The sequence below is a fragment of the Schistocerca serialis genome, chromosome 4 (assembly GCF_023864345.2).
Source record: "Schistocerca serialis cubense isolate TAMUIC-IGC-003099 chromosome 4, iqSchSeri2.2, whole genome shotgun sequence".
NCBI lineage: Eukaryota > Metazoa > Arthropoda > Insecta > Orthoptera > Acrididae > Schistocerca > Schistocerca serialis.
The window spans coordinates 884,174,397-884,199,526 of NC_064641.1; the positions used below are offsets into that span (position 1 = coordinate 884,174,397).

At 38.0% G+C, this 25,130-nt stretch overlaps 1 protein-coding gene across 5 annotated transcripts in view; it reads right to left on the minus strand.

Moving 5' to 3' along the window:
• Positions 1-15,024, minus strand: part of LOC126473542 (pericentriolar material 1 protein-like) — a 390,146-nt gene extending 375,122 nt beyond the window's left edge. For 3 of the 5 annotated variants that reach the window (XM_050100664.1, XM_050100666.1, XM_050100669.1), the window contains exons 1-2: positions 14,908-15,024; positions 9,338-9,472 (exon numbers count right to left, since the gene is read on the minus strand). In XM_050100664.1, the coding sequence (XP_049956621.1) occupies positions 9,338-9,460 (123 nt within the window). In that variant the 5' untranslated portion in view covers positions 9,461-9,472; positions 14,908-15,024. The other 2 variants (XM_050100665.1, XM_050100668.1) reach the window with 2 other exon arrangements.
• Positions 15,025-25,130: the final 10,106 nt, after the last annotated feature.

Sequence of the window (25,130 nt, forward strand, 5' to 3'; positions counted from 1 at the left end):
TTCCAGGGAGAATACTGAGTCAAAGTAGAAACAACTTCAACACTGTCAGCAACAGAGGTAATTAATAGCTAACAAACAATTTGCCTGTTTTCTTCTTTAGCTGCAACCAGCAACCATAATTCTGGGAATGTGAACCTAAATGTGCAAACAAATATGTCTTCAAATGTCACCAAATATAGACAAATGACTCATAAGCAGCCAGGAAGTGCTGTAACACAGTTGTGAAATGACTGCAACACAGAGTAGGTTGCTGACTTGCAAAGAATATGAATAACCAATATACATTTTACACGTATATAAAAAAAGAGTAAATCAAACTGAAAATTTGTTTTCATTATTACAGTCTTGTGTGGCTTCGATATGTACTAAACATTTAATACTCATTTCTGGCTAAGAAAGGCTTCCAATAGAAATGCCTAAAAGCAGTACCACATCAGATTTCACACAAAACTGCAGATTCTTCCATGTGTTCCCCTGTCCCAGATCTTCCTCCTGCATTACACTAACAGGCTGAAGATGATAATTCACACAGGTTGAAGATGATAATTCACACAGAAAGACTAAAGCACACCAGCTTCAATACAAACATATCCAGCAGAACATCCTGTTGCTAAACAAAGTGCTGCTTCTCATTTGTTTTCTTTTTACAATATTATTTTGAATTATTAGTTGTTTCTTACTTTTAAATGTTAAACAGCTAGGAGTTCATTAGTGCTTGTGTTTTAGCAGTCACCATCTGACATACAAATTAGTGTTCCCCACATTTCCACACTAAAGGTTTTCAGTACGTTAAATCTCTTTTACTTCAAAGACAGTGATTTAAAAAAAAGCTTCAGTAATAATCTTGTTTTATATTCTGCCTTATGTATAAATGTTCTATAACTCTCATTCCCAGTAAAAGGTATGAGACATAAAAAAAGAGGTGTACATATATATAATTTTGCACCTGATAGTGCTTGTTCATTTGCCATACAGTTAAAGACTGCAGTTTCATTTCTTAGTGACACACTACCTATGAATATCGACGTAGCTACAATGTTTGTACAATATTCAATAGAAAGACAAATAATGATGATTAAGTTACAACATTATCCATTGCAAGATTAATACAATTTATAATGCAATAGCTCTTCAAGAATACATCTACCAGATACACATTAAGTACTTTTATAAAAAGAATTACTACTAATCAATACAAATTTTAAAAAGGCAGATATTTACCAGTATGTATAAATATAATTATATACTTGGTCCTGTTTTCAACTGTCTGAAGAACCTACACACGGGTGTCAGGAAATGAATACATGTGGCACGTTCTCTGTCAGCACATGGCACCAGCGCACTGCCAAGATCTGGCACCTATCCCCTCCAAGAGATAATTATAGAATGAGAGCTTTCTTGGGCTACTTTTAGCTCACAGACCACCTGTATATCATGATGGTCTGCAGCCAGCAAATTTAACAGGATCTGCAATCAACTGCCTGGCTAAATGCAGATGTTGAGTGCTATTGGAATTTACTTACTTCCCTAGGCTATTTATACCCCTTTATTGAAAAAAGTGGTTGCTTACAAAAAGAAACCACACTCATTAAAAAACAAAAGATTTTATAAATATCCAAACAATGGCAGATGTTCAGCTGGGGAAAAGGGCATGGGGCAATATGAAAAAGTGCAGTCATTACATCAGTTATCCATAGCCAGCTTTTAAAATAATTAAAAGGAAATGCTGATTTGCAAAATTTTGCTTATTATACAGTGTTTCTCTCACAGAAAATGCTGTTAGTCTGGACATACTTCATACATAGAAATATAATATGTTTCAAAAATAACAGCTACTCACAGACACTATATATTTTGAAAAGTCATATCTTTATAAGTAGAAACCTGAACATAAGAAAAATTCAAAAATTCCAAATAACAATGAATGACAAATAAAAGAATCAAAAGGGGGCAATTAAGAGGAAAATAAGCAGAAATAAAGATGAAAAAAGGAGATAGCATACTATTAACAGGAAATAAAATGGGTCTACAGGCAAAGCTACAACAATACTGAACAATTTGTGCAGAAGTGGGTGGCAAACAGGAAAAAGTAAAAGGGTAAGTCCTAATATCACATAATTTTGATGTATATGCTTGTGCTTACTTTCTGCCCACCCAATCTGAATTATTTTGAATTAGGAGGTATTCTTTTATGAGATATTTTGGGTTTCAATAGGCTGGAACTACATTTAATTTTATTTCTTAATATTTAACATTACAGAACTTTCTAGACTGGCACAGCCACAATATAATATCTTCACCATGTGCAGATTAATTCTTATTCCTTTGTGACCCTTCTGCAAGCATAATCTGTGATTTGTTCAGTGTGCCAAGAGTTAACTGTCTCTACAGATATACTTGCACAAATAAATTCAATTGATTAATAAAATTCACAGCTCATTCAAGTCTTTCGCCCATTTAGCTATTAGAAATTTCTAGTACTCAGTCTACATAACTTCCGTGGTAAATAGATAAATACATAATGTGGCTGCCAAGTGAGTGGAACACAAGTAACCATAAGTTTTACTGATAGATTTTAGACTATTGTCCTCACAATGAGTGTGACAGGATGTTCTGAACAGTCCCTGCCAAATCCTAAATGCTTTGCTGTTAACAGATGGCAGAGTGTGGGACAACTGATCCTGGTGATGAAAGCTGATTGGGACACATTGCAATTTTGGTTGGAACAGTGGTTGGGGACATGGAAGAGGCATGGCATAGACAAATGAACAGTAGGTGTACGGTTAAGGTTAAGGTTAAGGTTACCGTATTTACTCGAATGTAAGCCGCACTTTTTTTCCGGTTTTTGTAATCCAAAAAACTGCCTGCGGCTTAGAATCAAGTGCAAAGTAAGCGGAAGTTCTGAAAAATGTTGGTAGGTGCCGCCACAGCTAACTTCTGCCGTCGAATATATATAGCGCTACACAGGCATGCTTTGCAGGCACAAAGATAAATCCTAGCGCCAAAACCTCTGCGTCAGTAAATAAATAAATAAAATAGGTGGAAGACGAGCTTTTTTCTCTGCCCCTAGTTTCGACCACTGCATTTTATACATTATCCAACGAAGTAAATACAAATTCCGTATTGTTCATCTTCAAATGTAGCAGCATTTCAATGTACTATGAAAATCCGACTGGCAAGACTGTTTGGGATGTTTGTCAATATGGCCAACTCTACGTTCTGAATTTTTTCCTACCTGTGACAAGAGATGGTTGCTAATAGGAACTTTTATGAATTGTGAATCACATGCAGTATTCGCTACACCATAAGAATAATACGAATATAAACATTTTGCCATGTATTCTTTCGGGTTTGCTGCTATCTCATTTAAATCCTGTCTGCCTAATAAACTACGAAACTAGAGTGAGGCAACAGCGAACTGTGAAGAATATACATATTATGTCATGTTTTTATTCGTATTATTCTTATGCCTAATAGTGATACAGTCAGAAACGAAGCACGGCAATTGACTAGATTTTTAAATCTAAGATGACTCTAATTTCTGTGCAGAATGTAAAGTACCAAAGAGGCGTCTGCAAAGATTTTCAAACGGAGAAAAATTTTCGGTAAACTCTCATTCAGAACATCTATCATATGCAGTCTATTATTTGGTTCTTGTTGATCATTATCAAAGAAAGCAGCAGCGTAAGTAGCAACAAATAGCAGTCGCTTGCCATTGTCTCGCTAATGAGACGATTCCTCTCTTTTTTCTTTCTTTTTTAATTGTAAGCGGCGGTAGCATGCACAAATGCAACCCATGCCGCGAGCTATGATAGGCCGTAAACATTCATTATCAGAATGCGACAAACAATGCATGGCAGTACAGTAATGCATTTTCAGCTTAGGGTGACATAAACACCTATAACAAAGACAACGGCAGTTATCCGATCAAAGAAAAATAAGCAATCAATTCAAACCAGATGAAGCATGTGAAAAAGGAAGGGTATCCGTATAAATACAGACGGAGCGCCTGACGCATAGCAATGGCTACCTGGTAAAGCTTAACTGCTAAGCTTACGACTCGAACCAAACTACTGTAGCTGTATCGTCATTCATTCGACCTAAATTGTTTCTCATATTACAATGGACCAACTTTGTTTTGATTTGGAGGTGCGGCCTAAAACTTTTCTCTTCCCTTGAATTTCGAGTCTCAAATTTCAGGTGCGGCTTAGATTCGGGAATTTTTTTTTTCCCTTGATTTCGAGTCTCATTTTTCAGGTGCGGTTTAGATTCGAGCAAATACGGTAAGGCTGTGCTCATACAGTACCTGGAGGAGGCAAGGATAATACCTATGCAAGGACACAAGTGAAATGACACCCAGCTATTAGAAGAAATGCTACGAAGCTAGAATACAGGTGGAAGGTGGAGACCTCGGAGTTAAAGAAAGACATACGGATGAGCTAGGGGTGCAGCAGGAAGTGTGGCAGCAGGAAGATGCAACAGGGTGGGTACAGGAGTGGGGAGGGGAGGGGGGGGCAAGGTATGTGAAGAGCATGAACTACTGCAAACTTAGGCACAGGGGATTGGTAGAATGTAGGATATGTTGGAAGAAGTGTTCCCAATGGCACAATAATGAAAAAGGGGAAGGATTCAGACGGGTTATGAAGCAGTTAACATCAACAAAATCTAAAACAACGCTGTTTAGTCCCAGCTGGTCTTTGGCAACAGTCTGTTGGTGACCATGCATCAATGTGTGGATAGTTTAAGATGATATTACATAGAATGCTGTGAATCTCCTGAAGTATAGTTCGTAGAGGACGTGACTACTCTCAGTGTGAATTAATTATCCAGTTTAGATTTGTATGGCACTTATTTAGTACATAGTCATTAATATAGTAACATTAATTCTGTGTGGAAGAGCCTAAATAGGTGTGGTTCTGTTTAATTAAATACAGTCATGTCACAGTATAATTTCTGGTAGACGTATAAATTGTGCATACTTGTGACAAACACTTCCATTTGTAATATTCCTAAGATATATGCTTCACTATGTCACAGGTTTCATAACAATCAATTGATATTATATTTTCCACAGTTATCAAAATAATATATCATAAAAATACAGTAAGAAGCTAAGTAAAAAGTAAAGTAGCTATCAGTCTGAAGATTGTTTTGAACACCACACTGCTTCACTACGAATGGTCTTGTTCGAGATGGTATGCTGTTGTCTGTCTCCAACCTTTGATCTGTCTTACCCTTGCGGTTATAGGGGGCCAACAATTAACGCGGATTCCGAAGCATGGTGCAACTCGGGATTTTTCACAACAAAAAACATTGCACGAGATGAAATAAGTGACAGAAAAAAATTGTACGACTGACTGGCGTTTGAAACCGAGACTTTTAGATTCATAACCTGACACTTCACCACTGAAACACTGAACCTCATACTGTAAAAAGCTATAAGACCAGTTTTATAATTACAATCTACTGAACCACATTTATAAGAAGAAACATGCTCAGAAAATCAAAACAATTGCAAATATAAAGCTAGATCAATCTTTAAACATTAATTTGTAATATTTTTATTATTTTTTTTAGCTCCAACATGGCTGAGGCATGAGGCAGTACAAAACAGTTGTTCATAGCAAGTATTAGGCATATTTTGTGGTCACAAAGATAACAGAACAATTTGCTGTGAAAATGACGCAAAGGAAGTTACATTTTATTTGATCAAACCGCAACCAAGAACGATTACTGCTTAAAATTTTCAAATAATGAATCCTAGAGAAAACTACAATGGATCATGAACAGTGAAATTCAATCTCTACAGAAACAGAAGAGAAGTATTTCTTAATATTATTGTGCTGCCAACTCTCTATTGTATTTATTACATAACATGCATCAAATTCATTGCAGCTTGGGATAATGCAATATGTTTAATATTGCAGTGTCTGACAACTGGATAATCTGCAGAGAGATGGTTCATAGAACAGTATATTAGAATCAAGAAGTACAAAGATATGACATTCACTGAGTAGTCAGTACAAAACCAGTTTGGAAGGTGTGAGAAAATACCAAAAGGGATGTTCCTTTGTGCCTGGTCGGTAGGTGTATGTCGCAATAAGTTGTTGCAGATCTCTTTCTATACGAGTGTTCATCTGAAAAGGCCTCAGCAAGTCCTTTGGAAAAGGGATTGTTTACTACTGTAGATTTCTTAACTGTCAATAAAAATGGCTGACAATACGTTTTTATAGATGATCCATTGAGTTGCAGACAGCAAAATGAAGAGACTGTTACACATTACAGCTTTCAGCCAAATCCTTCTCCAGCAAAAGAAAACACACACACATTCACCAAAGCAAGCAAACACACTTTATACACATGTGATTGCTACCACTGGCATGACCCTGGCAGTAGTAATGGTTATGTGTGTATTAGGTGTGCTTGCTTGTGTAAAAGTGTGTGTGCTTTCTTTGCTGAAGGAGGCTCTGGCCAAAAGGTATAACAATAAGAAACAGTCATTTCATTGTGCATGTCTGCTACTCAAGAGGTCATGTTTACAGTAAGTAACAGTCTCTCCTTTTCCTAATATTGTTGATATTCCTGCCCAGAAATTTCCACTGTTTGTTTTTAATAAGCTTTTACACTACTGCAAGTTTCATCTCACTTGGTTTAGTGGACACAATGCATGAGTTCACTCAGTTCCTTCCGAACAGTAGCCTTGTTACCTCTCCATGCAGAAGGAAGAGAAACATTTCAATGTAATTATTTTAAAGTGGTTCTGAAGGCAAATCACTGTTTTGGGAATTTGCAGCAGGCATGGACAACACAGTTTGTACACTTCACCTGCAGCAATTTCTCTCCGAATCTGTGACTTCCGGCACGAGTGAACATTTCCTGGAGATGATTGTTGGTCAAGGCATCACTAAAATGATTTGGAAAACAAGTCAGAAGAATTACCACAGTACCAATAAAATTCAGATGCACTTTGTGCATTTCGGTGGAGCAATTTTCATATTACAATGATACAACAGCCTGTGGGTAGCACACACTACAAACATAATAAGAAGATCAGTTCATACATTTTCATAGCTAGACCTTCAGAAACTCAGGCCTGGATAGTCATAACTTATATTTTGTAACAGATGAGAAAATAAGAAGGAATGGGGTAGAGAAGCCGACTGTACTAAGAACAACAAAATTGAATTGAACAACAGAATGTAAGTTGTGTTAAAGAGGAAAATAGAGAGAAAAGGATGACAAGCAGAGAAACTGCCGGAAACAAGGATGTTCGCTATCTCCATTACTTTTCATTGTGGTGACTGATGTGATAAAGACGAAAGTGGCAAGACAGGAAGACAGCAACGCTGTCCACTGATAACCTGGTGTTGTGGGGGAACATCAGAGTGGGGAAAAAAAGAAGCAATTGGATGTTTGGGTACAAATTGAGCAAGAGAGTGGCCTAAATCGTATTGCAATGAGTTGTGAACTGGTGGTCACAACAAGTAAAAAAGGGTAGACCTATGGTAAACATGTCACTGGGTTGGGAGCAGCTGAAAATGGTGGAAAATTTCAAGTAGCAGGGGAGTAGATCACAGGACAATGGAAGCTATGACAAACAGGTACATGAATAAGAAAGATAAACTGATTGCTTAACGAGAAATGTGAGAGGAATGATGTGGAACAGACACATCCCCCCAGAAACTAAGAATGGGATATATTGTATCCCAGTTCTGTTATATACACCAGAAACTTGGGTCACAAAGGAAAGAGAAAAATGTAAAATGCGATCAAGTGAAATAAAGTTTTTGAGAAGGTGGATAAGTGTAACAAAAATGGAGAAGAGGAGAAAGAAAAGTTTTAGAGAGATGAGGAATCCCTAAAGGAAAAGACTTCTGAAGAGAATGGATGAGGATGCCAAGGAAAATGCACGAGATGCAAATGATGCGTAAGAGACTGAAGGGAAGGTGAAGGGAGATGTGGTGAAATGGAATGGAAGAAAACATTGAAAACAGAGGAGAAGACTGAGCCACAGCAGCGACAGTGAAGTGGTGGGAAGAACGGGGGGAGGGTGGCAGGACGAGGAGGTAGCGGTGGTGTGATAGAGATCAGTGAAGTAAGTGATAATCTATATATAAAATGTGCTAAAACATGACATCTTTATGGTGAGATGTTGAAAATCTCAAAAAGAAAGTAAACTAATAGATGTACAATTTGGAGTAGAAAACAGTTTGTATTCGTAGCCATAGTAAAGCTATGCCAATATAGATAGCAAAATGAGAGAGAATTTTGGGCAGAGTGTTGAGAGATCTTTATCCTACAGAGAAATAGCATCCATGAACAGGCTGTTGGTACCCTCCACAGCTATCTACGGGCTGCCTTCTGCCAACAATGCTTGGTGTGATGCTAGCTGTCTGCAAAGGCTCTCAGAACTTTTCAGCCTGCAAAAAAATCGCCACTTGCATGTGTGTGCTTACACATAAAAATAAGGGTTTACTGAAGAGGGTAATCATATTATAGAATATCTCAAACTGTTCTCACTCTCTTGTCAAGCAGGCACTATTCAAGCATTTGCCTGAAGTAATTTACGAAACAAGAGAAAGGTGGCAGGGTGGTTGGCTAGGGATTTGAACCCACTCCTCCAAAATAACAATACCACATAGACAGTTACCCTATAAACACAATAAACTCTATACTAAGTGTGCAGATTCTCATTCCTCAAACCGTTAATTAATTTCGTATTTATCTCTCATACAAAGGACAACATTTTTAGGCATTTTATAGCAGTAGTGCACTTTACAGGGCAACTTTGACACAAGTGCTCATAGCAGATGGTTTCTACTGTTGGCAACTTGACGTCGGTTGCAGGGGCTGAGGGGGGGGAGTGGGGGATGGGGGGGGGGGGGGAGTGGGGGATGGGGGTGGGGGGGGGGGGGACTGTAGTGGGATCATTTTGCTCTTTCCAGCAAGAGGCCAATACAATACATCACAACTCACAAGCATTCATGCAGTTTTTGCTGTGGACTGTCCCACAGTAACTGTAGCATCACCTAATACTGGTGCTAATGGAGGAAGTGATCTATGTGTTGTCGAATTTAAATCCTGCTGCAAGATTTGCCATACATGCACACTTCACAGCCAAATGCCAAGGGTAAATTCCTAACCAAAACATTCAGCATCAACATTTGCAACAAACACTTCACAAATAAACACCTAATGAAAACAGCAATCTCTGCATTATACAACATGGTCACAATGCTTCAGAGATGTTAAAGTTCATCAAAGGAAAAATGGCAAGATATCAACAATTGCTTTAGTTTCAGTCTCTTAGCCAGACAGAAGCTGAGCTAAAACTTACAAGGTTATTAGGTACATTGCTTCTGTGTTCCTGCCTTCGCAAAGCAGATGTATCTCTCCGTGTAGACCCTTTATGTGTACTAGTCTTCGGGACAGTACCAGTGTACCTGCCGTCAGGTGACATGGTTCTGGGAAACTGAAACATATAAAGGTATTCTTTCATTACTGTGTCACGTAAGTTAATCAGTACAGAGTGAATAGAGTCTGAAGATTAGAACACTACTCAACCTGAGTGAATATCCAGTGCCATAAGTACATGGTTTCAATTTGGTTGAAAAAGCAAGTTAGTTACATCAGTTATGTGAATGTTTCATGGCTCATAATTGTGACCTCTCAATATAATGTGGAATGATTCAGATTTAAAATTACAGTACATCTTCTAGGTCAAAAATATGGCAACATGTGGGAACATTTGAAAATTTCACAACAAATTTTAATTTGGGTTTAACACACATATCATTTTACGCATCATCAATGCAAAGAATTTTTCCTGGGTGACTAAAACAAGCCACAGTTACAATATCTCTTGAAGAATGGCGAGATAAAAGATGAGACAGTTATCACACACTTTTCTTATTAACATCTTTTACCACTACACTTGTAAATGTCACATACCAGGGCCCAAGGAGACAGTTTTGCTACAGAAAGATGAACTGTACTTGTGAAATTACTTAATAAATTAGTAAGTTTTTAAATCTGAATATCAATTTTACATGCTTCCCCTGAGCTAAAGCTTTTGGGTTCTCTGCGGACTTTTTTAGGAGATATTAATTTTCATTACTATGATAGTCAAGATTTCATTTGTGTTAGTACGAGATTAGTGTCCTCCCTTTAACTGTATTATTTGTCATGTTGGCTCCAAAAAAAATAATACTGACTTCACTTGTCACATATATATTGCTTACACTGAGCTTATTTACAGAACCTGTTGAGTTTCCTCCAGTTCCCTTTGATAAAGGCATCTGGAGTCATCTACGTGCTCTCCTGCACTGTGTCTACCTGGAGCCTCTCACAAGACTGTTGGATAGGCACAGGTTTTGGCTGGTGTTAGAGGTAGCTATGAAACCTATAGTTAACTTCACAATGGAAAAAATGTCCTTTAACTATAATTGATGAGTGAAAATTTGCACAAACATTGAACTTGTGCTTCAAGGAAGTGCCATAGCGAAAGTCTCAAGCTACCTACAAAAAAAGACAAGGTAACCAATCCAATATAACATTCTGTCGATCAGTAGCCCTAACTGCTCATCTAAAACAGCCTGCACTACTGGTTAGCAATAACTTGATACTACTCACCAAGTAGTGAAGGCAAGAGCAGAGGCAGACATGTTATGGTTTGGCCAGGAATCAACATCATGACCTTTTGGGTTCCAGGCATGCAATTTACCCCTGCTGATGGCTAAGAACTTGACTGTAAATATAAAATTACTGGTTCTCATGCTACCTCCAATTATAATATGCCTTTTGTTGATGTATTTTGTTCCTACCTTTATGTATACTATTCTATGTATTTTGTTCTAAACTGGATTATAAGACTTTTCCATCTCTAATGACCTCTATGTCAATGGGACATTAAACTCTTAACCTTCTTTCCTTTCTTCCCTCCCTCCAAGACATTTAACTTTGTGTTGAACATTACCTCATTCAGCTACTTTACACCCATATCTCTATCACTCTTATTATTCTAACATCATATTTCTATGACCAGTACTCCGCTATTGTGAGGATTGAATGCTCTCTATGGCTAGCAACAATAGTGCACCACAAGAAGGCACACCTGGTCATCACAGCACTTTAATTAATGGTATTACAAAAATTGGTCTGAATTATAGGCCTACTTAACAACAATTACATTAAAGTTAGGGTGATCAATTCAAACATCGCAGGGAGGTAAGAAAATAAGTGACAGTGGAGAAATTACAAATGGAGTCCTTGCAGGGTTCAATTTTTTATCCATTCCTATTCTTTGTATATGTGAATGACCTGTCACATACCATGTAACCAGACTTCTTACACAGTGCCGGCTAGGGGCATATGGACATACACACATTTTTGTGTGTATGTGTGTTCGAAGGATAACATTGAAAGCTATCAAGTTTTCTTTCTTTCGTGTGTGCCTACTGACAGCTCAACATTTCTGCTTTTCAGTGAGTGGTCTTATTTAATCCCAAGACCCTTACAGAATATGTGGAATCTCCACCAGTCATCATATTGTTGGCACCTCTCCAAGATAGATGAAGATTTTTTTTTTTTGGGGGGGGGGGGGAGGCACAATTTTATATCTACTGTGGGATAAAGGCCCACTAGACTTTTGAATGCACTGCAGTCTACAGCACTGCCCCCCAGTATTCTTCAAAGTTTATATACATGTACACAATATGCACAAAAATACTTGGAACTTCGTCTATTGTGTAATAAAACTTCCCTGAATTTACTTTGCAACTTTAGGTGATTATAATGGGAAGTGTATTAATTATAGTGTGAACTGAGACGTTGGTCTAAACTAGAAACCAGTCTGCTATCACAACTTCCATTTGCCAACTCACAACTAAATAATTTAGCACCTTCAAAGATAGTCTAGACCTAGGATTATTCACCTGTCAGTCTGTTGCTACAACCAATATTTCGAGGAGGAAACACAATCGTGTGCTGAAAGCTCTAGAAATTTTTTGACTTAACTGGTTAATATGATACATTGTTCAAAAGAACCTAATTCCATAATATAATAGAGGGAAACATTCCACGTAGGAAAAATATATCTAAAAACAAAGATGAGGAGACTTACCCAACAAAAGCGCTGGCAGGTTGATAGACACACAAACAAACACAAACATACACACAAAATTCTAGCTTTCGCAACCAACGGCTGCTTCGTCAGGAAAGAGGGAAGGAGAGGGTAAGACAAAAGGATGTGGATTTTAAGGGAGAGGATAAGGAGTCCTTCCAATCCCGGGAGCGGAAAGACTTACCTTAGGGGGAAAAAGGACGGGTATACACTCGCGCACACACGCACATATCCATCCAAACATATACAGACACAAGCAGACATATCATAGATATATATATCATAGACATAGATATGTCTGCTTGTGTCTGTATATGTGTGGATGGATATGTGTGTGTGTGCGCGCGAGTGTATACCCGTCCTTTTTTCCCCCTAAGGTAAGTCTTTCCGCTCCCGGGATTGGAATGACTCCTTACCCTCTCCCTTAAAACCCACATCCTTTCGTCTTTCCCCCTCCTTCCCTCTTTCCTGTGGAAGCAGCCGTTGGTTGCGAAAGCTAGAATTTTGTGTGTATGTTTGTGTGTCTATCAACCTGCCAGCGCTTTTGTTTGGTGAGTCTCATCATCTTTGTTTTTGGATATAATTCCATAATATGATACACAAGAATACTGGGCACAACTCCCATCGACATTTTCCTCACTGTCATGTGGGTACGCCAAGTAGATATGTTAGCCTACTCAGTAAACAAACCATAACTAGGATATGCCTATTGATTGAAGAGCAGAACTTCCACATAAATAAAAATATTCTAGGAGAGCAAATTGTCAGTTATGTTAAAATAAATAACTTCCTCTTATGAAAGTGAAACACAACATGTACTAGGATCAGACACACAAATTTTCTCATGAAACAAAAAGTTGTCCAAAGAGAAAGCATCAACCACACAAGCAAAGACTGTGTATACTTGTAAATCAGCTTTTCACATGGGCACCGGGATAAATCCTTTGTGAATGCCCCATTTATGTGTAACTGGTGGTCACAGGCAGAAAACCATGCAGACAGACCCATGATACACAAAAAACAGAAATAACCAGTAGCATAACAACATACAACAAATTATGGTTGAAGTCAGTCAGGCACAACTTCAAGAACAAAATATTTTAATAAAAAAAAGTAAAAAAAGACAGTTCAATGTGTGTAACAACACAAGAGGAAGTATTATGTGGCTACTCAAAATGTATGAAATTCTTTTCAGTATGTGAGAGATGTCATTGTGGATGAGTGACAATTTAACACTTTATTTAGTGAATCAATAGCAACCAGTGTTATGTTTAGGAGCATTTGAACCCCTGGAGGACAAGGGAAGTCACAGGCATTGACACAGATTTAAGTGATGCGCTGATCAACAAAGTATGTGTTTTATACATTATGTCATAGGACAAAGCAGAAGGGATCTGGAGATCAAGCTCTGTCTGTCAATAGCAACAATCTGGGTTCACCTTTTATATCCGGTACTTGGCAGCTTGGATATGTTGAAAGCAGAGCATTTGATTAAGAATGATTGAAGATGCATCAAATAAACATTTGTTGCAATGTAGCACTAACACACATGCAATATATCATAGTGAGAAAGATCAATTAACATATGTCAAGTTGCAACATTGTTTACATTCATTTTACTATAGCTTCAGACAAGCAATGAACCATGTGGTCTTCTTGTACATACACCTGTCAACAGCATTTAGTGTACAATGCAAATCATTTTGTGGTGACATCAAAGTACTTAGTGTATTTATTTTTTATGCATGGTGTGAAAGATTGGACACATACAATTATTTGTCCATGGATCCTATTTCAGTTCACAACAAATACACGTTTTCAGTCTCTCTACTTTTTTTCTTTTCACAATACTGAAATTCCAGTAAGGTCTGTTCTGCATGCAACATGAGAACAGTAACAGTGGTTACATCCACAAAACAAAAAAAAATACTGAGTATTTGTAAGGAAGTTTAACAGTCATTATATTCCATGACATTGCTTTTACTTTCAATATCCCATCGTTGTAATACCAAAGTAAGGTAAAACCATCCTCGACCCAAGAGTTGGTTTGAACACCACAACAGTGTTTTATTATGCATGATTCTATTGTACGAGGTATGCCCTTACCTACATTCTCTCTTAGCACTAACGCTGCCAGTTACAGGAAATGAACTGTAAACAGCATTATTCAAATGCTCAAATTATTGACATGAAAAAGTGATGGTCAGAAAAATATTAGAAGACCGACTAATGACTGAAACTCAAACCTTTAAATCTGATGTGTGAAACTTAACTCAGATCCTGCGTGTTTGTTGTTTAAAAAACAGGATACGTCCAAGAGCGTTGTACCTGGTAACAGGCTAACCGTAAATCGTAACGAGTTTCTAAACCATTTACTATATACCATAATCCCAAATATAATACTTTTCAGAGTACGATGACAGTTCCGTCGATCAAGCCAATAATTACTTCGTACAACCCTAATAGTGAGACACGGCAATTCTCACTATACTTTGCACCTGAACTAATTACGAAGACGCACTAATCATTTAGTGCGCTAAAGCAATAGAACGGAATAAAAGAACGATTTTGCCATGGGAGTTGTCTTCAGCTTCGTCGCATTGGTGTTACACGCAGTAGTCAAAACAGTCATAAGCGAATGCTTATGGTAAGAACGGTCATTAATTACTATTTACATGACGTTCTTGCAGCTGGAAAGTAACGTCTTCCAATTGGGCATATATAAACTTCCTGAACTACATTTTATCGTTTGCCCTACTTTTTACGCGTGACGTTGTATATCTTACTTCAACTCAGCTCAAAACATCCAGCGGCTTCTCCGCTACAAACAAACAATTGACTTGACTATATACTCTGCTTTGCATTTATCCCTACACATAGGTGTGAGACTTTGCTACTCTTTGACTAAACAGACACAACAAAGATGGTACTTTTTAAAACTGAATCATTCATCTTCGGGAATTATCCACATAATCTTCAACTCACGCACAAAATCCATCACTGATAGGAACACAATGCGATAAATAACTTAAAAACACTTCTATCACTTGAATAAATACTTTAATACTTGCGTAGCCTTCCGCGACCAGAGTCAGTTAACATGAAAGTTTTCTGTACTGTACTGTACCTTTATTGATTCTCTGAGTCTTTCAGTGTACATAAGTGTACAACATGATATTGAACAAGCCAAGCAAATGATGAAAAACATGTATACAAACAACATTGTTACACATAGTGTACATCACATAGAAGATACATTACAGCTGTATTCTTATTCATTACTTCAATATACAGGTACCGATTCATACTGTACGAAGCTGTTACTCATGATACCAACGTTTCGGCTGTGGTTACAATTGCCTTCTTCTGGGTATATCTGTGTGACACTGGAAGACTCAGAACAAAGTCACAGTAACCATGGCCGAAACGTTGGTTTCTTATTAACTTAAATACTTCCTAAAAGCAATACAAGGTAAGGGAAATTTAGCCTTCCACTATAAATTGATATAAATGATAATATATTGAGAATTCATTTGTCTTTAACAAGATTTTTACATTTGTACGTGAGACAATATGGGCTGTGACGAATGATTGTAGCAGATGCGTTCACTCTTGATGATGATGATTATTAGTGTTTTAGGGCGCACAACAGCGAGGTTATCAGCGCCCGTCACTCTTGATACTGTCTAGAGCAATCAAGGAGAAGATGGTTAACATTGTGCACGCCACACTCACAGAGGGAAGAAAGAGCCATATGGGTTCGAACGAAGTGTGTATCTACTCGTCCATGATTAAATGTGACACAAGCCATAATGAGCACAAAGTCCCTATTACCTATATTTCTACTTTTCACATCACGATTTCCTGAAACTGATTGTATAATTCTGGAATAGATTTCCTCCTTACTTTCATATGAGAGCCTTAGTCACATACTCCACTGAATCCTTATTTATATTTCGAATACATAAAGGAAGTAGCTAGGTGGCATTTGAGTGTACCCCTCTGTTCCTGTGTACACTTCTCATTGCCCATTATTCTGCTTTGTGCTTTGATCCAGATAAAGGCAGTGATTTTGTTTTGATACCGTAGTTCCTGTATTTCCTCGCGGATATGGTGCATGTTAAAATTATTTGTCTTGATTATATAGTGGTATTTTATCACCTTCAGGTCGATTAAGAATCTGATAAATATAGAATTGTCTGTTCTTAGAGCCCTCTGGAGAAACTGAGGGCGTCCAAGATGACACTAAAGTCCATAAAGAGGATTGTTGACTCTCATGGTAATTTAAATTTGATGTTGTTTACGGTGGAATAGCATGCAAACAGTAGCTTAAATTTGATATGATTTATCAGACTGTTAATTATTTTTCAAACTGCTGCAGTCTCATCGGATAGAGCTGTTATAGAGACATTATACTCTGTATCATTTGCAGTAAATTGAGAAACCAAGACCACCAAAATATTGTGTATGTGAGTGTGTAGGCTGGCAAAATGTACAATGCTGGAAGCAATTTGTCACATATATCATAAGGCTGTCCAATCACTACGACACTAGAGCCTTGCTCAGTAGTCATCAAACTGCAGCCTGTGGGCAGTATGCACCACGACTCAAGTATCCATGCGGCCTGTCATTCTCATCTGTATTTTATAATAAAAAACATCTAAAAACTCACAGCCACATCCAAAAATGTCAACTAACTTCTTAAGAGTGTAGTTTTTCTTCTCAGTATAAAATAAAATTACTTTACAGAAACAGTAATATCTTAAGATGTGCTTAATTTTAGTTAACATTGGTGTATTCAGCCAAGAGCAAAGTAAAGTTTGCCACTTACCTCTGGGGTAGTGGGGTAGAAGGTTCAATTCAATTCAATTTTTATTATCACAATCAAAAGTTGTGACATAGGTGACTTGTCAGTTTTACACACTATACAATAATACTAAAAATGGACAATAAACTAATAATATACATGGTGTAACATCTTCAAAGAGGTATTTTAATTACAATTATAATGCATTGTTGCCATTCACGAAAGCTTCTACACTATAGTAACATTTATCTTTCAAATATTTTTCCAGGTCTCTTTTGGTACCTTTTACATATGGGTCATCCATATCTTTCCATATTTTATTTACAAATTTAATGCCCATATAGTATTGGTTTTTTTCATATGATTTTAAATGGTGGGTAGGTAACATGTAACTCGTTCTATATCTAGTATCACATTGATGCAAGAAGAAATTGCCCTCAGAAAATTGTGGGTTTCTTTTCGTGAAAGTGAGAGTTTCATAGATGTATATGCTTGTAATGCTCATTAGATCTAGTTTTAAAAATAAAGGTTTACAATATTGCTTTGGTTTTGCCCCCACCATTGCTCGGATGATTGTTTTTTGTAGTCTAAAAGCTCTAAGTAAATTTGTTTTTTCAGACCCCCAGAAAATTATACTATACCTAAAGACTGAAACAAAATATGCATTATATTTTTCTTACAGCTAAATCAGTAATACTATACAATATATTCATAATATATACAAGGCTATTCAGTCGACCCAGTATGTTGTCCACATGGTGACTCCATAACAGGTTTTTATTGACTAATACGCCAAGGAATTTGACACAGTCTGCTGTCTCTAATTTTTTGTCCATATACCTTATTTCACTTATAGACTGAGCAGATTGTTTTGTGGTGAAATGAACAATTTCTCTTTTTGTAAAATTTAATGTCAAGTTATTGTTTTTGACCCATGCCTCCACATCCCCAAGTGTTTGTTCAATATGACGAATTAGGTCTTCCTCATTTTTACAACAGACTACAGCTGTTGAGTCATCTGAATAGAGGATAGTATCAGACTGGACCTGACATGGCATATCATTAACGTAATACAGAAAAAGTAGTGGCTCTAATATTGAACCTTGTGGAACACCTAATTGAGTGTCTTTCCAGCCAGAGACAAATTTCTTGCCATTGATATTAATAAATACTCTTTGTTTTCTGTTTGCCAAGTATGATGACATTCAGCTAAGATATTTGCCTTGAAAACCATAGCGTGCCAATTTTTGGAGAAGCAGGTCATGGTTTACTGTGTCGAAGACTTTGGACAGGTCACAAAAGATGCCTGACACTGTGGTTGGCCTCTGTGGCTATGAGAATGTGAGAGTGGGAATGTTGCATTGTTCTGACAACTCATGTGTGCGGAACTTGTAGCAATCACCTGCTGTGGTATAAATTTTGGCACAATAGTGATATGGATTCATGAATGCACATTATATAAGCTCTCATCTTCAAATGTGGTACTTATTTGTAGCAAGGGACTTTAAAGCAATTAAGGCTATTGTAATACAACACAATGACTAGAAGAAAACTGGTATTTAAATCATTTAGTAAACTTTAGTGATTCTGTCTCATATTCAGTAGCGCATTTAAATTTAAGTACAAATACTATTATTAATCAAAGTCCTTTGCACACATAGTGAAACCAACAACACTTCTCCACTCTAGTATAGTATCACAACTGTCAGGTCACAGAGGTTGCAGCAATCTGAAACAGACCACAGTCAACATAAAGTGTTCCAGTTAAAGCCGACTTTTGACGATCAGTATTTGGGGGCCAGCGGCCAACTTATTGTGCTCTTACCATAGCTAGACTGTTGGGACTCATAACATAGTAATTTAATAGGCTACCAATTAACAATAAGACTTGTACTTTTTCAGCCACACATTGTCACTATTGGCTTCTGTGCAAAAAAGTTTGATGTCCACTTTTCTAGCTACACATTGTGCAGAATAGAATGTCCCTATAACACCTCCATGTGATGATGAGCCTGCAGTGGCTTGCAGATTAATTAATGGTTCAATAAATCGTATCAAAATAAAAAAGTGACTGGTTGGATGTTATTAAATGATCATCACGATAAAATAAGAGAAATCAAGCTCCCACAGAAAAATTTAAGTGCTGGTTTTTCCTACATGCCATTTAAGAGTGGAACGGAAGAAAGACAGCTTGAAGGTGGTTCATTGAACCCTCTGCCAGTCACTTTATTGTGAATAGCAGAGTAATCACGTAGATGTAGGTGTAGATACTTACACAAAACCTGCCAATTTATATCACAATTGCAGTTCAGCAACCATTATGCATGTAATAAGTTTAAATTTAAGTCGCTTCTTTGTAGTGTTGTCCAGAAAAGCACTATCTGTTCCATGGGACACTTTCAGTATGTTAGTGTAGATTACCCTTGCTGTCATGCATTTGGCTATTGGATCCTTTAGAGCCATTTTATTAATGCCATAGTTAGAGAAATGAATGGTGTTAAGAAATTGAGGTTAACAATTGCGTTTACAAGCGTAGAGCTGAAGCTCTGAGAGTTGAAGCGAAGTAAGATCTGCGATGTGGGGGATGAATTTCGCAGTAAAGAACGGCTAGAGGAGGAAGGTTCATGTTGTTCCAGAATGTAGCTATGAAGCAATGACCTGTGAGTTCCTTGATGTACTATAATAGTTTATCTTGTGAGAGTTAGTAGCGTTTCAGGAGCGGTTTAGAGCCGATGTATTTCCATCACAAAGGCAGATGTGTTTCGTGTATCCAGAATGAGATTTTCACTCTGCAGCGGAGTGTGCGCTGATATGAAACTTCCTGGCAGATACAGTTTGGAAGGTAGGAGACGAGATACTGGCAGAAGTAGAGTTGTGAGACTGGGCGTGAGTCGTGCTTCGGAAGCTCAGATGGTAGAGCACTTGCCCGCGAAAGCCAAAGGTCCCGAGTTCGAGTGTCGGTCGGGCACACAGTATTAATCTGCCAGGAAGTTTCGTGTTTCGTGTAGTTTGTCCTGGAAGGCATTTGTTTTGACTTACTCAACAGCCTCCAAAAAGATTCTGAACTTCGTCAAGTAGCCTAAAGAAGAGTGTGATGCTGATCCACAACAGACATACCTGTAATCCATAGGTTTTCTCATCATTGTACAACATAGAGTGAAGTCAGGTTCACACACTCAACTAACGTGGCGCTGTAGCTTGTGACTTCCTGTAGTTGCATTGTGAGCTACAGACAGGACCCCACAAATTCTTTGTAGTTGTACAGCCTTAAGTATGATGTCAATTGAAATCATATGGGTGGGTATGAATGTTATAGTGCATGTTATGGCAAAGAGCTGTGACACGAATTAAATACAAGGAAGCCCGAACCCAAATGTTGAATCTAAAAACAGATATCGTACAGGGATACATCAGGGGCCACAAACACATATATAAAAGAAATAACATTTGGAGACGAAAATGCTATCTGCAGTTGCAAACTAACAAACAGCTGACATGTAAATATCATCTTCAGACACGCCGCACTTCCAAGATTTTCGAATCTTGTTGTGTTCATTGACATAAGCATTCAGTGCATGGTCTCACAAATCATGAAGTTTATACAACCCGCTTCTCTTGGTTACATATATTAAGTTTATTTATTTAATCATCAAAAAATCTTTTAATATTACAGGATATGTTATTGGTTTAAAAATATTTCCACTCCTCCACACGCACACACACTGTTGCAGAAAATCAAACACAGGTTACTATTCTTGTAGTTCAAGAAGCTCCGAAAGTGTACCTGCCGACCACTGTTTTCACTTTTGTCGGTAATAAAATGAGAACAGGCTGAAATCGAATGGAGTACAGCAGCAGTTACTCCACAATAACTGCAACAGAATGCTCATGTTTTGGAATACTGCGACCAGCTTGCAGTGGTGGAAGGAAAGTGGCCCAATAAAGTACAACCTAGTTGAATTTTTGTGGCATGACAGAAGTTGCGCAACTAAAATCTGGGAGTTCACACATGCAACTTCACTGCAACTGCAGTATGCCACTAGCTGGGGCTTCTTTCCCTTTTCTTTTTCCTTTTTTTTCTGCAAGTGACACCAGCACCAATGACACTGATATTCTTCCTTGTCACAAATAACAGTTTATTTAAGAATATGTTGCGATTTACATAGTAGCACCAACCATTCCAATGTGCTAAAATTTTTCTTTGTAGCCTGCTCATCTCGACTTATTTGAATTTTGTGCCCCAGGTTTCTAATCATAATCATCTGTACTGGTAAACTAAAAGAAAATAGCGCCTACCACTCCAACGTACTTCTAAATGAGTCTTTCTTTTTAGTATTAGTTTCTTGTGTAAGAGAAATACAGCTTATTAAGAGATATTTTTCACTGATTTGAAGCTGTTTCTCATGTAGGTAATTGTCCTTCCATAATGTTTTGCAGTCATACTCACACTGGTGTAACAAAGCATCACTTTTTTATTTGAGAAATACAATTCCCCTATACACATATGACGATACTGTTAATATTTTATACCTTACATGCCTTAATGAGGTGTATAATATTTCTTGTACACATAGCTAACTCTGCCTTTTTGACATATTAAGAGGTTTTAAGCTTATGTGTACAGAGAAGTTGTGTATAACTTCCCCATCCTCCATCTGCTATTTCTTTTGTCACTTCCTATTATAAATTTCCCCCCCCCCCCCCATGAACCATCGACCTTGCCGTTGGTGGGGAGGCTTGCGTGCCTCAGCGATACAGATAGCCGTACCGTAGGTGCAACCACAATGGAGGGGTATCTGTTGAGAGGCCAGACAAACGTGTGGTTCCTGAAGAGGGGCAGCAGCCTTTTCAGTAGTTGCAAGGGCAACAGTCTGGATGATTGACTTATCTGGCCTTGTAACAATAACCAAAACGGCCTTGCTGTGCTGGTACTGCGAACGGCTGAAAGCAAGGGGAAACTACGGCCATAATTTTTCCCGAAGGCATGCAGCTTTACTGTATGATTAAATAATGATGGCGTCCTCTTGGGTAAAATATTCCGGAGGTAAAATAGTCCCCCATTCGGATCTCTGGGCGGGGACTACTCAAGAGGATGTCGTTATCAGGAGAAAGAAAACTGGCGTTCTACGGATCGGAGCGTGGAATGTCAGATCCCTTAATCAGGCAGGTAGGTTAGAAAATTTAAAAAGGGAAATGGATAGGTTAAAGTTAGATATAGTGGGAATTAGTGAAGTTCGGTGGCAGGAGGAACAAGACTTCTGGTCAGGTGACTACAGGGTTATAAACACAAAGTCAAATAGGGGTAATGCAGGAGTAGGTTTAATAATGAATAGGAAAATAGGAATGCGGGTAAGCTACTACAAACAGCATAGTGAACGCATTATTGTGGCCAAGATAGATACGAAGCCCACACCTACTACAGTAGTACAAGTTTATATGCCAACTAGCTCTGCAGATGACGAAGAAATTGAAGAAATGTATGATGAAATAAAAGAAATTATTCAGATAGTGAAGGGAGACGAAAATTTAATAGTCATGGGTGACTGGAATTCGAGTGTAGGAAAAGGGAGAGAAGGAAACGTAGTAGGTGAATATGGATTGGGGCTAAGAAATGAAAGAGGAAGCCGCCTGATAGAATTTTGCACAGAGCACAACTTAATCATAGCTAACACTTGGTTTAAGAATCATGATAGAAGGTTGTATGCATGGAAGAACCCTGGAGATACTAAAAGGTATCAGATAGATTATATAATGGTAAGACAGAGATTTAGGAACCAGGCTTTAAACTGTAAGACATTTCCAGGGGCAGATGTGGACTCTGACCACAATCTGTTGGTTATGACCTGTAGATCAAAACTGAAGAAACTGCAAAAAGGTGGGAATTTAAGGAGATGGGACCTGGATAAACTGAAAGAACCAGAGGTTGTACAGAGTTTCAGGGAGAGCATAAGGGAACAATTGAAAGGAATGGGGGAAAGAAATACAGTAGCAGAAGAATGGGTAGCTCTGAGGGATGAAGTAGTGAAGGCAGCAGACGATCAAGTAGGTAAAAAGAAGAGGGTTAGTAGAAATCCTTGGGTAACAGAAGAAATATTGAATTTAATTGATGAAAGGAGAAAATATAAAAATGCAGTAAATGAAGCAGGCAAAAAGGAATACAAACGTCTCAAAAATGAGATCGACAGGAAGTGCAAAATGGCTAAGCAGGGATGGCTAGAGGACAAATGTAAGGATGTAGAGGCTTATCTCACTAGGGGTAAGATAGATACTGCCTACAGGAAAATTAAAGAGACCTTTGGAGATAAGAGAACCACATGTATGAACATCAAGAGCTCAGATGGAAACCCAGTTCTAAGCAAAGAAGGGAAAGCAGAAAGGTGGAAGGAGTATATAGAGGGTCTATACAAGGGCGATGCACTTGAGGACAATATTATGGAAATGGAAGAGGATGTAGATGAAGATGAAATGGGAGATACGATACTGCGTGAAGAGTTTGACAGAGCACTGAAGGACCTGAGTCGAAACAAGGCCCCCGGAGTAGACAAAATTCCATTGGAACTACTGACGGCCTTGGGAGAGCCAGTCCTGACAAAACTCTACCATCTGGTGAGCAAGATGTACGAAACAGGCGAAATACCCTCAGACTTCAAGAAGAATATAATAATTCCAATCCCAAAGAAAGCAGGTGTTGACAGATGTGAAAATTACCGAACCATCAGGTTAATAAGCCACAGCTGCAAAGTACTAACACGAATTCTTTACAGACGAATGGAAAAACTAGTAGAAACCGACCTCGGGGAAGATCAGTTTGGATTCCGTAGAAATACTGGAACACGTGAGGCAATACTGACCTTACGACTTATCTTAGAAGAAAGATTAAGGAAAGGCAATCCTATGTTTCTAGCATTTGTAGACTTAGAGAAAGCTTTTGACAATGTTGACTGGAATACTCTCTTTCAAATTCTAAAGGTGGCAGGGGTAAAATACAGGGAGCGAAAGGCTATTTACAACTTGTACAGAAACCAGATGGCAGTTATAAGAGCTGAGGGACATGAAAGGGAAGCAGTGGTTGGGAAGGGAGTAAGACAGGGTTGTAGCCTCTCCCCGATGTTATTCAATCTCTATATTGAGCAATCAGTAAAGGAAACAAAAGAAAAATTTGGAGTAGGTATTAAAATCCATGGAGAAGAAATAAAAACTTTGAGGTTCGCCTATGACATTGTAATTCTGTCAGAGACAGCAAAGGACTTGGAAGAGCAGTTGAACGGAATGGATGGTGTCTTGAAAGGAGGGTATAAGATGAACATCAACAAAAGCAAAATGAGGATAATGGAATGTAGTCGAGTTAAGTCGGGTGATGCTGAGGATATTAGATTAGGAAATGAGACACTTAAAGTAGTAAAGGAGTTTTGCTATTTGGGGAGCAAAATAACTGATGATGGACGAAGTAGAGAGGATATAAAATGTAGACTGGCAATGGCAAGGAAAGCGTTTCTGAAGAAGAGAAATTTGTTAACATCGAGTATAGATTTAAGTGTCAGGAAGTTATTTCTGAAAGTATTTGTATGGAGTGTAGCCATGTATGGAAGTGAAACATGGACGGTAAATAGTTTCGACAAGAAGAGAATAGAAGCTTTTGAAATGTGGTGCTACAGAAGAATGCTGAAGATTAGATGGGTAGATCACATAACTAATGATGAAGTATTGAATAGGATTGGGGAGAAAAGAAGTTTGTGGCACAACTTGACCAGAAGAAGGGATCGGTTGGTAGGACATGTTCTGAGGCATCAAGGGATCACCAATTTAGTATTGGAGGGCAGCATGGAGGGTAAAAATCATAGAGGGAGACCAAGAGATGAATACACTAAGCAGATTCAGAAGGATGTAGGTTGCAGTAGGTACTGGGAGATGAAGAAGCTTGCACAGGATAGAGTAGCATGGAGAGCTGCATCAAACCAGTCTCAGGACTGAAGACCACAACATTATAAATTTTGTCCACATACTTGCAATGCTATGGTGGTATACCGTACTAGCAAGGTAGGGAGCTTGTCTACATTTGCACTCCATTTTCGACAGATTGAAACCATTTTAATAACTTAATGCAGGAAGATGTTGACATACTAGTAATTTGATAGGTTTTCGTTATTTCTTTTTGCGGTAGATTGAGATGTTTTTCATACTGTAACTAGATTATAGGTCTAT